This window comes from Gastrolobium bilobum, unplaced genomic scaffold (genome assembly GCF_033153095.1).
Source record: "Gastrolobium bilobum isolate Gb01-03AN ecotype WA unplaced genomic scaffold, APGP_CSIRO_Gbil_v1 utg937, whole genome shotgun sequence".
Classification (NCBI taxonomy): Eukaryota; Viridiplantae; Streptophyta; class Magnoliopsida; order Fabales; family Fabaceae; genus Gastrolobium; species Gastrolobium bilobum.
The window spans coordinates 132015-148911 of record NW_026899318.1 but is presented as its reverse complement, the minus strand read 5'-3'; the positions used below and the strand labels follow the sequence as shown (position 1 = coordinate 148911).

The window sequence follows — 16897 nt, the reverse complement described above, 5'->3', positions numbered from 1 at the left end:
TGTGATATGACACACATAAAACTTTTTTTTTATACTAAAAGTCTAAAACTGTCGATTTCTGAAATTCTGAAAATATAATACAACAAAACATGAATGCAGTCAGTATTAAATTATTAATTATTTACGAAACCAATACGATAAATTAATATTGAAATTAATTACATAACTATTAGAGAGAGAAAAAATATCGTCAGTGTCTGTTAAAAATAAATTTAAAAAAACAATATATATATATATTAATTTTTTCTGCTGTCAATATAAATAAATTATATTAAATCAAAAATAATGTCGTTTGTAAAATATTTTATAATTATAATTTATTTTAAGATTATAATAATTTTTTAAAATTATTTTTTAAGTCCAAATAAAATTATTTTAAGAATAAATATAAATTACTTTATCTAAGTTTATATATATACAAGGGAGAAAGAAGGGGAAGAGTGGACAGCAAACACAAACACTCTACACGAAGACAGAGAGAGAGAACCAAACAAAGAAAAGAGAAGGAGCCTTGGTTGGTTCACCCCTTTGCTTCGTTGTTGTTGTTGTTGTTGTTGAGAAGTGAGAAATAGAAGAAGAAGAAGAAGAAGAAGGTGTTGATCGGATGCGATGAGCACACAAGGACAAGGGATAGAGGAGGCGGTGCTGGATGACATAATCCGGCGACTCACGGAGGTCCGAATGGCCCGACCCGGAAAGCAGGTTCAGCTATCAGAGGCTGAGATCAAGCAGCTTTGCCACGCTTCCAGAGACATCTTCATTAGCCAGCCCAATTTGCTCGAACTCGAAGCCCCCATCAAGATTTGCGGTACATACTTCATACCCTATGCTTTCTTTTCATTTTCACCCCCCAATTTGCTCTTTTTATTTTATTTTTATTTTTGTTTTCGGGTTTAAATATACTATTTTTTTTAATGCATGCTGCTGGGGTATCTTTTATTTGTTGCAAGGTAGAACCTTTTAGTTTTAGGGTATACTTGGTTGATTGGTAGGGATGAAAGAAAATGTGGGTAGCCCTTTTAGTTTTTAGGGCATGTAAAATTTGGGGGATTGTCAGAAAAGAAGTTGTTCAACTATAATGCAAGTAATTATTTCAATGTATTTCATGTTTTTGCCTAATCTTTAGAAATCGCATTTTGTGTTGTAGATTGCTGATTGCTGTTAAGTTTATTAGGTGTGTATGAGTGTGTGTGGGTTGCATGTACTCTTCTTTTCTGGTATGGTTGAAAATCTCTCTTTGCTTTTTCAGGTGACATTCATGGCCAGTACAGTGATTTGTTAAGGCTCTTTGAGTATGGTGGTTTGCCTCCTAGTGCTAATTATCTCTTTTTAGGAGATTATGTGGATCGTGGGAAGCAGAGCTTAGAAACTATTTGTCTTTTGCTTGCGTATAAAATCAAATATCCAGAAAACTTTTTCCTTCTGAGGGGCAATCATGAGTGTGCTTCCATTAATAGGATATATGGATTTTATGATGAATGTAAGCGAAGGTTTAATGTGAGGCTTTGGAAAGCCTTTACAGAGTGTTTTAACTTCCTTCCTGTGGCAGCTCTTATAGATGATAAAATATTGTGCATGCATGGTGGTCTTTCCCCTGAACTTACAAACTTGGATCAAATCAGGAATCTACCTCGCCCAACTGCTATTCCAGACTCTGGCTTGCTTTGTGATTTGCTTTGGTCTGATCCTGGTAGAGATGTGAAGGGTTGGGGTATGAATGACAGAGGAGTCTCCTACACCTTTGGCCCTGATAAGGTGGCTGAATTTTTGACAAAGCATGACTTGGACCTCATTTGCCGTGCTCATCAGGTCACTCTATGTTTTTTTACCTCTCCCCCCTCTCCTTCCTTCAGTTCATTTACCTTCTCTAAAGAAAAGGGTAAACTTATGGTGCTTTACTGGAAACTGACATTATAATTTTTCTGTAGGTTGTAGAGGATGGGTATGAATTCTTTGCCGACAGGAAACTTGTTACAATATTTTCAGCTCCAAACTACTGTGGTGAATTCGACAATGCTGGTGCAATGATGAGTGTGGATGATAACCTGATGTGCTCTTTCCAGATTCTTAAGCCTGCGGAGAAAAAAGTAAAGTTCATGATGTCAAACAAGATGTGATCGCCGGCACATCTCTATTCCTTAATTAACTAAGGTCTGATTATTTTTGCTTTTGTTTCTTAGGGTATTATAAGTTCATTGACCACACATACATGATACATCCCAAAGTGCACAATATTGTTTATGTGAGATTTCTGGTTTTTGTATTGGTGTAGTTCAGCTTTTCTTTTCAAAAGAAGGAATTGTTCTTTATGTTATCTAAAAAATTATCTATTATTTTTCAAAAAAGAGAAAGAAAAAGAGAGAGAGATATTAATCATTTTTATAATGGGATTGTGTATCACTTATAATAAATTGTAAAGAACCAATTCAACCCAAAAGCTTAAGCTGTTGGGTGAGGATACATTAATGATTTTATATATCTCAACACGCTCCCTCACACGAGAGCCCATTGGGCTTGAAGGGTAGACAATGCACAAGCCCACCTACCTATGCGAAGAAAGAAATTCTACTAGAAAGAAAGTGGGGGGCGGTGAGGATCGAACCCGGTACACCGAGGCTGTGATACCATGTAAAGAACCAATTCAATCCAAAAGCTTAAGCTGTTGGATAAGGATACATTAATGATTTTATATCAACATCAACATCACCTTTATCCCAAATTAATTGGGGTCGGTGGTAGATGAACCCACATGAAAGATACAAAAATGGTTGTAAAAAAAAAAAAAGTAATAATATATATGTATATATAAATAAATAAAAGTAAAAAAGAAAGGGAAAAGAAGAAGTGGGGGAAATTAAGGGGAAAAGGACTAAAAAGGGACCATCTGGAACATAGGAATAACAACGGGTCTAACCTTCCACCATACTTATAGCTTTTCTCCATTCCGTTCTAAGACATACCGTCCGCCAATCTATATCCCACTCCATTAAATCTTGTTTTACTACCTTCTCCCAAGTAAGTTTCGGTCTACCTCTGCCTCTTTTTGTGTTGAGCTCTTGGTAACAAACTTCTGTTCTTACAGGAGCATCCAGGTGCCTTCTCATCACGTGCCCAAACCACCTCAATCTATGTTCTCTCATCTTCTCGGCTACCGGTATTACTCGTATCTTTCGTCGAATATCTTCATTTCTTATCTTATCCATCCTTGTATAACCACACATCCACCTTAACATCCTTATCTCTGCTACTCCCACCTTATGCTCATGTTGCCTATGTGCTGGCCACCATTCCGCTCCATATAGTATTGCCGGTCTTACTGCTGTTTTATAGAATTTTCCTTTTAACTTAAGGGGGATTTTGCGGTCACACAAAAACCCAGATGCTCTGCGCCATTTCATCCACCCTGCTCTGATTCTATGATTTACATCCTCATCAATCTCTCCACCTTTTTGCAAAATGGAGCCCAGGTATTTAAAAGCATCTTTTTTGGGTACCTCTTGACCACTTAGATGCACGGGATCTTGGTCCCCATCTCGTACCAGAGAAAACTCACACTTCAGATACTCAGTCTTATTCGACTTAATGTGAATCCTTTGGATTCCAATGTGCTTCTCCACAATTCAAGTTTTCTATTAACACCATCCTTGCTTTCATCAATAAGCACAATATCGTCTGCAAAAAGCATACACCATGGCACTTCCTCTTGAATATCTTTTGTTAGTTCATCCATAACTAAGGCAAAGAGATAAGGACATAGAGCCGACCCTTGGTTTACACCTACCGTGATAGGGAAATAACTTGATGTTCTGGTACAAGCTTTTACACATGTAGTAGCCCCATCATACATATCCTTGATTGGCTTTACATACTTTGATGGAACCTTTTTCTTCTCCAGAACCCACCATAAAACTGTCCTTGGAACCCTATCGAACCCGGTACACATTAATAGTTTTATATATCTCAACATAAATATACTTGTTAAATACTGTACCTGTTAAATCCAAGTATTGGATTAGCATCAATCTATAAGAAAGCTCTACTTAACTATACTTTATGGTCTAGGTTTTTTTTTTTTTTTATCAAATAACAAATTTCATTCTTAAAAAGATATCCTGTTACTGTTATTCTTCCATTGTCAAAATCCTAATTTTTTATCTTATGAATTTAGGAGCAAATTTCTATTATGAAAATATAGTTAAATGACTCAATTCTTTGTTTCTAGTCTTATTATGATAAGACACTAGGTATATATTATTTGAGGAGTGTATTTTGAGAGTCCTTAGATTTTGGTAATTGCTGAAAATTGTGTTAAGTTCCATAAAATTTTCTCAAAAGAATTTTTGAAGTGGTTGGGAAGGGGGAGGTAATGGCCAAATATTATTCCTTTCATATGGACAACTACTGAATTTTTAGGTTGCAAGGTTCATAATTAAAATCTGTTTGTACACAGAAGGGCCTTATTTCGAACCTAATAGAGAGACCATTGCAAAATTTGACAGTCAGCCAAAGAAACATAAAATGAGAGAATTTGATTATATATTCTAACCAGCCAAAAACACTCTTAGGCAGATTAATCGTGTTCAGATAGAATATAAAGAGAAGTGCATAAAAGTATCACTATCTTCGTCGAAAAAGATAGTAGTGTGAGAATATTGGCATCAAACAAAGTGAAAGTGAGAATCCATAACTTCATTTGAATCAACTGTGATACATTTAATGTGATCCCTATCCATGGCCCTTGAGATTGTCTGGATTAAAACATCGTCCACTAAGTTTACAAGTGGATAAGGATCCATTTGCCATAATCACTACTGTCCTTTAAACCAAAGTCGAGGTTCACCATTCACAATCACTAAAATAGTAAGTATATTGCATCAAGTTCTAGGCCTAGATTTATTTTAAACTTTAAACGGTGATTTTCCTTTCACTACTTGATGGCTACCAATATGTAGATAAACTTGTAAATGCATTTGCTGGGTTTGGTTTCTCTTGCTATGAGTTATATACATTGGATAGTTTAATACAGAAGTTATTTGGCAGGTAATTTTCCCGTTGCTCCATATATTACTTTTTTGGAAGTGATAATTTTAGGGTGCGTTTGGATCATTTTTTAGAATCGATTTTATGGTAAAACTTTTTTTTGAGCTTTTTTTGGAAGTTACTATATTTAGTGCCTGTTTGGGAGTTTTTTTTTGGTAGGCCAAACAGGTTTTTACAAAAGCTCTTATAATAAAAAGAGTTTTTTTTATAATGAAGAAAAAGCCAAAAGTCAAAAGCTCCTAGGAGGAGGTTCTTTTAAGTTGTATCATTTTTTTTTGAAATGTGTGTTTTTTTTGAAATGAATAGCTTTAAAGTAATTTTTAAGCTAAATTTTTTATATAATCATCAAATAGCTTGTAAATTTATTTTTAAAGTTCGTTTTTTTTTAGCTTAAAAAAAGATGTGCCAAATAAGCGCTTAGCTTATAAGAAAAACATTTAAGCATTCTTTTTTTTTTTTAAAGTTTTTTCTTCTTTTTTTTTTCTGGAAAACTTTTTTAAATATCATAAAAAAATTTAATTAAGAAAGCACTTTTTTCTTGGAAAAAACACTTTTTTATTCATTTTCTTTGTCAGAACTGAAGCAAATTACACAATTTTTTTTTTTTTGTAGCTTATATGCTTTTTAATGTATAGGGTATCCATTTTCTTTCTTTGGTTATTTAGTCTCAGAGCAGCGAATCCCTTCTTTTGGCCCCGATAATTGAATGCTAAAAGAAGCTCCTTTCTTTTCTACTACTTTTTTTTAATGTTACCATCAATGTGCTCAATTTTAATTGGCTCTATGACTTCATCCTTCAGTTGCTGTATGTTAGTTATTAACCCTATCCTTTTTGGTACAGATGTATTGGTCGGGTTAAATTAAAATCTGAAGATGTAGATGTAGATTGGGCAATCTTTAGTTCTATCTATTCTGAGGGAACGACGAGCAAGTTTAATGCTATATAATCCATCCAGTCATGCAGTGATCATAATCTGCTAGTTATAAGATATTTAAGTTCTGCTGAATGGCCACAAGAGCAAAGGTTTCCATCTTTCTTTCTTTCTTTTTTCCTTTTAGCTTTTGTCATAATTATTCTGCGACACAATATGTACATATATGTGTTGTGGATGGCTATGGAAAAGACCTACTTTGCTCTGAAAGGTTGTCAGAGTAATAGACTATCAATATAAACTGATAGAGCAGTTTGTGTTGATGATTCTTGCCGCTTTTACTCGGATAGTAAAGATGCCATTGCTGGGTTTATGGTTTCATATTGGTCTGTATTTTGTACTGTTGGATCTAATCATCAGAATTCAGAACTATTGCTGCTGTTACCTTATTAGGGAACATCCTTGTTACTTTGTTTGATTGGATTCGAAGGAATTTTCAGATTGACTGACATTCCAAGGAACATTGGCCTTTTTCTTGGCTCAACCCAAGATACATTTACATGGTGTTAGTTCGCTTATCTGGCCGGATAGAAGAATGTGAGTATATTTGTCTAGAGAAATTTGGATTTAATAAATGAGTTACCTGATCAAATAAAAAACAAAATTAATAAAGACTTTAAAATTTGACATTGTTATACTATTTGGTCCTTTGGGGTGTGTTTGGTACAACAGAAATTTTTGTGTGTCCGGGAATCATGATTTTCAGTAATATAGAAAGAAATTCAATTTACCGGGAATGATATGAAAAAGTTGTTTGGTAGACGTAAATATTACTGAGAATATTTAATAATTTTACTGAGTATATGTTTGGTTGTTAGTAAAATATTACCGGTAATATATGATGATTTTACAAAACTAATTTTAACTTTTCAAAACATATTCTTCAACGGGTATTGATGTGTGTTGGGGGTATTATTGTTTCAAAAATATGTTGATCTGCTTTCCCTTCTCTCAGTAATCATGAAAACCATCTAATTTTTGGTAATCCCAACAGTAATTTTTCTTTGTAAAATGTTTTACCGGTAAACCTTGGATATCCGGGAATTGATTTTTAATACTTCTACCAAACATGGTAATTGATGATTACTAGATAAGGTTTACCACTAATCCTTGTGATACCCTTGTACTAAACACATCCATGTCACAACAATGTGTAGTGGTCTTTTTTTCTGCCAATTGGGGAAATGTCCATTCTCATGAAATTAAGATAAAAAAATAAATATAATCCTGACCTACTACAAGAAATTTTATATATTTTTAGGTTGCTTGCAACAATCGCAAATGAGCGACAAATATTTTACGTTTTCGTACGTTACAAACGAGTTTGAGTTCTTATGGGGCAAAACAAATTATATGTTGATTATCACGTTTTGTATTATTAAGTTCCTGAAATTGGATCCTATATATATGTTTCACGTAATTTTTTTATTTTAATTTTTTAAAAAAATGAATCATGATATTTCAACAAATATCTCTGTAAGAGTAAGACTGCCTTTATGCACTATCGCGATTAAGAGATGTTTTCAAGTTTTTTAATTTGGTTGTCGATCTTTTTTTTTTAACAATGCACTTTGATTATTACGGCATCCAACCTTTTTTTTTTTTTAAAGTACAATACAGCATCCAACCTTTATTGATACCAATGGGTTATAGGGTTTATTTAAGGTATAGTGAATGTAAAAGTAATAAAGCAAGATCATATATATTTATAGGGTTTGTGTTTTCTAAAGTTATTTTAGATAATTTTATCTAATGTTTGTCGAAACGACGTCGTTTTGGGATGGAAATCATGGTATTTTTGTAATTTTAATTTATTTAAGGGTTATAATAGTCTTTATCATTCTAATTTTTTAACTCCAAAACGACGTCGTTTTGATAAACATTAGACAAAGTTGTCTAATGTAAAATTAAATATTTTTTTTCCATATTTATATTGATGGGGAATTGGATTATGGGGTTTGTAAATTTCTAATGAAGCAGTTCTAGGTTGTGACGTTAATGAATTATCTCTTCAATTTTTGAGGTATTATTTTTTTCTCCACAATGTATCATTAAAATAATTTATTATAAAATTTAAATTTGAATTACTATTTTATTATATATAATTCAATATTTGATTTTTAATAATGTCTTATTTATAAAAATAATAATTCGTTAATATTTTAGAGGTAAAGTTAACTTATACTTATATAAGAATAAGAAATTTTAGGTCAATTTTAACCTTAGATCTACATGCAAATATTAATGAGATAATTTATAAATTAAAAATAATAATTAGATAATAAAATTTTTCATATTTATTTTGTAGTGAAATAATTTTTTCAACCGGTTCATCGAGACTTAATTAATCCAATTTGAGCAAATGTTAAAACCTTTTTTTTTTTTTTTTGTAATAAATGTTAAAACCTTTAGACTTAATTAATTCAATTCCAACAAATGTTAAAATTTATAAAGAGATAATTCTCTCAATATTTTTTATTTTTATTTTCATTTTGATGACTCGAACTCAAAATTATTAATAAAACAATATGTATGTATCTAATGTTATGATTTCAAGAAAGATATATACTATTAAGGGATCGTATATACTTATAAATTTTTTGTGTATAAATTATTACAAACTATATTATGTATTGGGGTTTATATTTTTGTAGCTGCTATACGTGCAACAATCAAATACTTATCATATATATATATATTTAAAAGCATTAAATGCGGATAATCATAACCATACAAAGGAAGAAAGCATTAAATATGAAAAATCATACTTATACACCTGTCGTTGTTGTACGTAAAGCGGCTGCAAAAATAATTTTACCTTATATATTACAAGGTATTACATGCTCAAGTAATATATACTACTTATAATAATGGAGAAAGATATTGTAACAATCAAGTTGTGTTACTACCAATCAATCTCACCGTTACATCGACTATGTTGATTCAATAGTTAAATTTATTTTCATCTTTGTATGGTTATGATTTCTCAAATTTAATAGTTTATATTTATTTTCACCTTTTGTATGGTTATGATTTCCCATATTTAATGCTTTCAATTTAAATATGGAGAATCATAACTATATAAAAGTGGAAATAAATATAACTGTTAGATCAACATAATCGATCTAACGGTAAGATTGATTGGTAGTAACATAACTTGATTGTAAGTTTAATTTATGCTAATTTGTAAAAAAAAAAATTTATAAATATAACCCTACTTATATGTTATTACATTTGAATTGAAATTTTTTTATTAAGAAATGAGTAATAATGTAATCATAAAATAAAATAAAATTAAAAAAGTAACAAGGAAGAAGAGTCATTGAGAGCTGGGTTCCCACTTCCCACCCAGAGATGATGGATAGCATATAAAGGCGCTCACTTTGTATGCTTTTGTCGTTCAAATTTTCCAACACTCAACTTTCTTTCTCTCTCATGCAGTTGCAGATGTAGGGTTTCCAATTTTCATTTTCATTTTCATTTTCAAATCGCAAATGCTGCCACTCATTTCCCCATAAAACTTGTCCTAGAATCGTCATAATCCCTTCCCTAAATTCCACGCGAGTTTGTTTCGTTCAGAAGCGACAAATTTTTGGGATCCGTCAATGGCGTTGTTGGCGGCAAGTGGCGGCGACACCGTCAAGCTATTCGACGCCTCCGTCAAGCCCGGCGATCCTTGTACCCTCAGCTTCACCCCTTCTCCTGGTTCCCAAGTCAATTCAGTCAAATGGAACCATACAAGTGAGTCTATATCTCCATTTTTGTTTTTGTTTTCGTTTATAGGGTTTGCATTTCCACAAATTGTGGTAATTTCAGAAATTTAGCAGTCGATGGTTCTGTTTGATTTCTTCACAGATTTGGTTGTGGCGAGTGCTGGAGATGATAAGAAGATCTCCTTGTGGCGTAAGAATGGGCACAGCATGGGGACCATTCCCGTCGCCGGTACTGATAGTGGAGACAACATTGAGGTAATTTTTGCTGTTGGTGGTGGAATATGTAGTGTAGTGTAGTGTCTTGTTTACAATGCATTGTGCAGGAATTTAAAAGCCTCGTACGGGCTTTATTGTTGCTGATATAATGTCTCTCTGCACTTGTTTCAAGTGGTCGTATAAGAATTTTAAGACACGTTAGATGCAATGTTATTATCAGCGTAAATTTGTATTTGAAATTACTGGCATAAATTTTTTAGTACTTCTAAGAATTTAAAAAAGACTTCAAATAATATGGTCCGAACTTTGATTCAATAAACAGAGCGTTGAACTTTGATTATGCATAAGGAGAGACAATCCTGTCTAAGTTGGCTTTTTCAGAGGAAGCAACAATGGCAGGGAAGCCTGTTTGTATGATACTTCTATTTCTTCTTTAGTGTATCTGTTCCAATTTTTAAGAGCCAATTGCATTGCAATTAGAGTTACTTCCCTGCAAAAGCAAGTTCTTTCTATTCATTTCTTTGGTGTAATTATATACTCACTCCCTGGTGTTAGTGATCCTGATAGTACCATGATTTCACCACAATCAAGCACTTTGTTTTTGTTCTTTCTGGGTTACTTCATACTATTTTTTTTAACCTTTTTTTTTTAGCAGGAGTCTATATTGGCTATCAGCTTCAGCAACAAGGCATCCAGATATGTATGTTCTGGAGGAAGTGGTCAAGTTGTTAGGATATGGGATTTGCAAAGGAAACGCTGTATTAAATGGCTCAGAGGTCATACTAATACTGTCACCGGTGTAATGTACAACTGTAAAGATGAACATTTGGCTTCTATCAGCCTTAGTGGGGACCTTATACTTCATAACCTTGCTTCTGGGCAAAGGGCTGCTGAACTCAAAGATCCCAATCAACAGGTTTTTCTGCTTTCTTGAACTTGAAACTTCTGCTTCTTGAACTTGAAACTTCTGCTTCTTGGTGCTTGGCTTTGCAAGTTTGCGTAAGTGTGTATGGACTAATCTCCCATCTTTGAAATTGTAAGACCAGATGTTGAGAGTTCTTGATTATTCTCGGGTTAGTCGTCACCTTCTTGTGACTGCTGGTGATGATGGGACAGTACATTTGTGGGATACAACTGGTCGTAGCCCTAAGGTATGCAATATGCTTACTTAATAATTTTATAACATATGCTACTACATTCTACAATTGTGAAAAGCCATTTTACCTGGTCTTCTTCATTCAAAATAGTTAGAGAATAACTTCCCTTTCTTGTCCTTTCCTTTTTCTTATTATTTCAAATGGATCTTTTTGAGTTAATAGTATACATTTTCTGTTTCTTTTTTGCCTTTTTTTTTTTTTTTTTTCTCTTTTCCTTAAAAAAAAGGTTTCATGGATGAAGCAGCATTCTGCACCAACTGCTGGTATTAGCTTCTCTCCATCCAATGACAAGGTTTCATTTTTCATGGCTTGTTTTAATTTATATACATAGCGAGACTGTTTCATCCTGCTGTGAACCTGTAACCCTTCATTTATGTTAGTATGATTTTGCTTAATATCTCGTTCTCCAATTGACAGATCATTGCTAGTGTGGGCCTTGATAAAAAATTATACACTTATGACTCTGGATCTAGAAGATCATCATCTTGCATTTCTTATGAAGCACCTTTCTCTTCGTTGGCCTTTAGAGATGATGGTTGGATGCTGGCTGCTGGAACTAGCAATGGTCGTGTAGCATTCTATGATGTTCGTGGAAAACCACAACCTTTTGTTGTTCTCCATGCTTATGGTAGTTCAGAGGTAATCTTTTGCTTCATCTACAGTGTTTTGTACTCTTGATCTGCATGGTTTATTACATTTAAGCCTGTCAGTTGGTTACTGTTTGATATTTGTATCACCTGACAATAAGTGAATAAGATGGATTCATGGAAGTGGAAGCAATTGGGTACTGCTTGATGTTTTTTGCATCTAACACTAACATGGACTTATAGAATTGTGGTGGCCACTTTAAGCTTCCATAATTGCTTACAATTAGTTTTCTCTCAACTCCAGTTGGGGGAAAGTAGGCATTATAATCTATACGAGATTGATTCACTTGTGATTCTTTGGTTTCTGGCTTCTTAGCATTTTCCTTGATGCACTATAATGGGTGAGCAAGCTGCCTTATTAATGCCTGTGAATATATGCATGATCTGTAAAATTTATGAAATTCTCTACTCCATAATTTGTTGAAAACTAGATTTATATATTTGAGGTTCACAACTATATTGGAAAAGGGTATTGGAATTTGATATTGATAAGTAACATATAGATATGTACTAAGAAAGTTGCTCTTTGAGTCTGTTATGACCAATGGCTAATATCTGCTTCCTACCTTTTGCTATTCTTCTTTAACACTACACTAGTGTTTGCTCCATTGAAATCTTTGATAATTAAGTAGTTAGAATGAGCTCCTATAGTCATTAGTCATTCAAGAATGAAGAATTCAAAATTTAACACAATATAAAATGAAACTGTTTTAAATGATGCATCAATCTCCTGATGTGAGGTCACCTCTTTATTTTTGTAAACTTAATGTCCTCTTTTTACTCTAAATTATTATATCACGCTACAGGCTGTTACAAGCTTGTGCTGGCAAAGGTCAAAACCAGTTATTGTTGATGAAAGAAATTGCACTGCTGAAACTGCTCTTGTGGGAGATGCAATTGAAGATTCAATCCTTATGCCTGATCCTTTACCTTCTGCTATTTCATCAACCGTTTCCCTATCTACCTCATTGTCCAGTACTAGGAACTCTGGTCGTCTGAGTGCCTCAATTGATGCGTCTTCACTTACAGCATCCAGCAGTGGATTTACATCAAGCATACTAAATACATCTACCGCAGAGGAAACACCACACCGAAGCCATTTATGGCCAGGTGGAACCCTGTCAAGGTTGCATGCTCCACGTGGTAGTAGTTATAACTTCAAGGATGACATGGAGGTATTCTCCCCTCTGGTGGATGTTCAACCAATAACACCCTCACTATGGGATGCAAATGGATCAAAGAAGGATAGTTTATTTGCAGATAGAAAACCTTTGTTGTTTCCATCATCCAGTCGAAGATTTCCAAATTCAGAGGAAGGAAGCAGTGATCATCCAATATCTGATTGGAAATCTGGCTCGACTACCAAACAGGTTATTGTCTCCCATGTGGCCCTTATGTTGAAGTTAACTGCTCTGTGAAATACTAATCTATTATACCTTCAGTTAAGTGCAATAAATCTTGAAATCCTGCTATCCATGCCTTTTAGTTAAACAGTATTAATGTGTAGCACTTTAATTCCCTGATATGCAATGGGAGGAGAACTTTGTTGTTGAAAAGAGCTGTATAATTGGAATTAATCAATTTGAAAGGTCATTTCTCTTTCTGTTCCCCCTTTCTTGTTAAAACACTTTGTCAACCAAGAATGCCCTTATGCCCAAACAAACTTTTGGGTTATGTTGTGTTGTTTTCTGTTTAATTATCCTAGACCTTATTTGCACCACCAATTTTGGTCCCTTTTTTCTCTTTATGGCCAGGGCTTCTTTTTCCGAATTCCTGGCTAAAAATTGAAATTCTGAGGCGTAGAATATTTGAGGAGGATTTAATTCATGCATTTCATAACTATGGTTTGCAGGGAAGGCATACAATACAACTTAAGATCATCTATTAGAGGTATAGAATATTTAAGGCTTCTTTTCAAATTCCTGGCTGAAAAATTGAAATTCTGAGTCCTAGAATATTTAAGGAGGATTTAATTCATGCACTTTTTTTTTTTGTTACAATAAGGGGCAAACCCCCAATTCATTAATTCATGCACTTAATAGCTATGATTTGCAGTGTGAAGGCATACTACTTAAGATATCTATTAGAGGCCACATTGTTTGTGCTTATGTAATTTAAAAACATGTTTAAAAAAAATATAATAATTAGATAAGTTTTCCAAAAAATGCAAAAACTTAAAAAGAGAAGGTGTTTTAGTACTTTTCTCGAAAGCTAAAAATAGTAGCTTCTGAAAAAAAAAAACTTTGAATATCATAAAAACACATTTTCAAAAGCTTAAACAAAAGGGCCCTTAATCTGCTTTATGAATTGTTTCATGAAACCATTCCCAAGGTTTTCATGTACAATATGCAACTTGACTTGAATTCTTTGTTTTACATGCTCAGGGAAGTTCATTATGTTTGGAATCAACTAAAATTGGAAATGGTTTACTTTTATTTGATTTGATTTAAAAATCAAATCTTACGCTTGGCACTTGTTATAAAAATGGGATTTGAAGTGATTTGGAAATTGATTCTTATGTTTGGAACTCATTAAAATTGGAATTGAATTGATTTGATTTTTATTATTTTACATTTTTACACTTATTTGATGTAAAAGGAAAAAGTTTGGTTAGTGTAAAATAGTTTACTTAAAATTAAATGCTAACAAATCCTACCAAATTTTAAATGATTTCTTAATTTGAATCAGTGAAATCCATGGGGTTTTAGAAATCAAATCATTTCCTATTTTTTTAACATTCCAAACATAAGAATTGATTTACAGATCAAATCAAATCCTTTTTTTTATACATTTCTAACACACTTGTTGTTTATTTTTGACTGGGCAGATTATCCTATTTTGACTGATTATATTGCATGCTAACTTGATGTAGGATATTACTCAGTCTTCCTTTCCACTTGTGGGCTCAACTCCTCCTCCGTCTTCAAAGAATGAAGATTCTTCCATCACTCCTCCAGAAGCTTGGGGTGGTGAGAGGTTAACTGATAAATATACTTACTCACGTCAGCCTGTCAATGTACCATCTCGTTTTGGGATGTTGGGTTCTGGTGGTCAGACAGCAGGATCAATGTTTTCTGGATTGCAGGATACATCCTTATCAATGGGTATCAGTTCCTATACGAGTTCAAGCCTAAGTTATGCCAATTTACATGCCAAGGATGTCTCTACAAGCCAGGAGTCTTCATTGGGGTTTACTGATCACTTGTTTTCTACTTCTTTGCCTTTGTCCATCAGTACTAAAACCAGCCTTGGACAGGCAACCATTGATTCCCCAAGAATCCTTGATTCCCCAAGAATGTTATCTTTTCCTCGAAAATTTTCTACTTATGCAGAAAGAATAAGCACTACATCTACCTTCAGTGATGGAGTATCCCTTTCAGTTGGTTCACCTAAGATTAAGAAATCAGGAGCAGAAACCAGAGAAGAACTTCTGAATAGCTTGCTGTTGAAGTCTGATATATCTGCTCCAACAGAATCAGGCTCTCTACCACTGACAAGTGTATGTTAATTTATATAAATTGATTAAATCTAATGATTGCATTGCATATATACGTGTGTGCTTTTAAAAGGGAGTAAAACTTTTTTCTCGGCTTTATCCTAGAATCTTCCACTGTTGTGCTTCAGTCTCGGAGTAAAGTACAGGCTATGTATGGGTTTCATTGATATAGATTGTGTTAGTTCCAATGTTTTTCAGATTACAAATTAGTTATAGAAACCATTATGATAATCTGTTAATACATATTTATGTTTGTCGCTCTAGTATTTTGTTATTGATTTGTCAAATTTATGATAGGGAGTAATCTCACAACAGAAAGCATCACAGTCAGATCTGTCAGATGCACAACAAGGATCTTCATTTATGCTTCAGCTTTTTCAACGGACACTGGAAGAAACTCTAGATTCCTTTCAGAAATCCATACACGAGGATATGAGAAACCTTCATATTGAAATTTTAAGACAGTTTCATCTGCAAGAGGTGTGCATCTGAAATTAGTGATGGTGATTTTCTATTTTTTAATTCTTCTCTAATTAGTTGTCTTATTCAACAGATGGAAATGTCAACCGTGACGAAGTCAATACTGGAAAACCAAGCTGAGTTGATGAAAGAAGTTAAGTCTCTTCGTAAAGAAAACCAGCAGCTCAGACAAATGCTTTGTGATTGATGTGAATAAGGTTGCAACATTTTTCTTTGACAGAGTGCGTTTGTCCTGTTTTGTGGGATCTATTATTTCGTTTGCAAACTAGCGATTAACAATTCTTGTAGAATCTTGATTGCGTCTCTCAGCTTTTAGACGGGGTGGTTGAAGGAAAATATAATGGGAGTTGCTTGTTGCTGGAATAGGGCATTGAAAATGTACAGGTGTGATAATTTTATAATCATGGAAGCTATATGTTGGGTTGACTATTTGTGGCAGATTTTAAATTTGAGCTCTTGGCATGAGGCTACCCCTTAGACAAACCTACTAGATTTTTGCTCTAGGTGGCCCTCACCAGTCATGGTAACTTGCAATTTGCAAAGTTTACGGAACGCTGGGTGGAAGGTTGAGCTGAACACAATTTTTACGTCTTGTTTGTCCGAGTAAAATTACCCAAAAAAATTGTATTTTTAATTCGAAAAACATTTATAGATTTTTTTTATTTTTATTTTTTACAGTAACTGGATGAAAGTTATGAGATACAGTAGAAACGTAAAAAAAGAAGATATTTTAGTGCTTTTTCTCAAAAGTTGGAAGCAGTATTTTATTCAAAAAAGCGCATATCTCAATTCAAATTTTTTTGTCCTTTTTTAATAATTTCTCTTATTTTTTTTAAAATAAGAATAGTATGGACAAGTATATCATATCATATCTAAAGTGTTAGTATAAGATGAACTCCAGAGAAAGAATAAGTTGAGTTTAATTAATTTAAATAAATTTCAGGAAAGCAGATTTTAATGTGAAAAATCCCTACCTCAATATGAGAAAAATCCATTTATTGCAATTGGATGGATGCCTTTGTCCAAAGGGATAGTATCGTAATAAAAGCCCAACAAGTTATAACACTCAATTTGGCTTAATTCTAAGTCCTAAATTGAATTGATAGGATTCAACAAATGAGTAGAATTAGAAGAACTTTGTCAAATATTGGCAGGCAAATCTCTGGATATACTTTTTTTTAAATTAGAAGTTATTTTTAAGTTAAATTAAAAAAAA

The 16897-nt window shown here is 33.3% G+C and overlaps 2 protein-coding genes across 2 annotated transcripts; both read left to right on the top strand.

Moving 5' to 3' along the window:
• Window positions 1–453: 453 nt before the first annotated feature.
• Window positions 454–6431, top strand: LOC133289603 (serine/threonine-protein phosphatase PP1 isozyme 4). The gene is made up of 4 exons (XM_061487590.1): window positions 454–808; window positions 1250–1809; window positions 1929–2151; window positions 5882–6431. Exons 1-3 carry the CDS (start codon window positions 610–612, stop codon window positions 2115–2117), a joined length of 948 nt encoding a protein of 315 aa, XP_061343574.1. The 5' UTR covers window positions 454–609; the 3' UTR covers window positions 2118–2151; window positions 5882–6431.
• Window positions 6432–9577: 3146 nt separating this feature from the next.
• On the top strand, window positions 9578–16289 carry LOC133289587 (protein NEDD1). Its single transcript, XM_061487567.1, is given in 10 exon segments — window positions 9578–9713; window positions 9828–9940; window positions 10557–10817; window positions 10948–11052; window positions 11285–11350; window positions 11476–11697; window positions 12512–13075; window positions 14578–15204; window positions 15499–15696; window positions 15698–16289. Coding segments are annotated over 10 exon segments (2463 nt in total). The 3' UTR covers window positions 15869–16289.
• The last annotated feature ends 608 nt before the right edge of the window (window positions 16290–16897 follow it).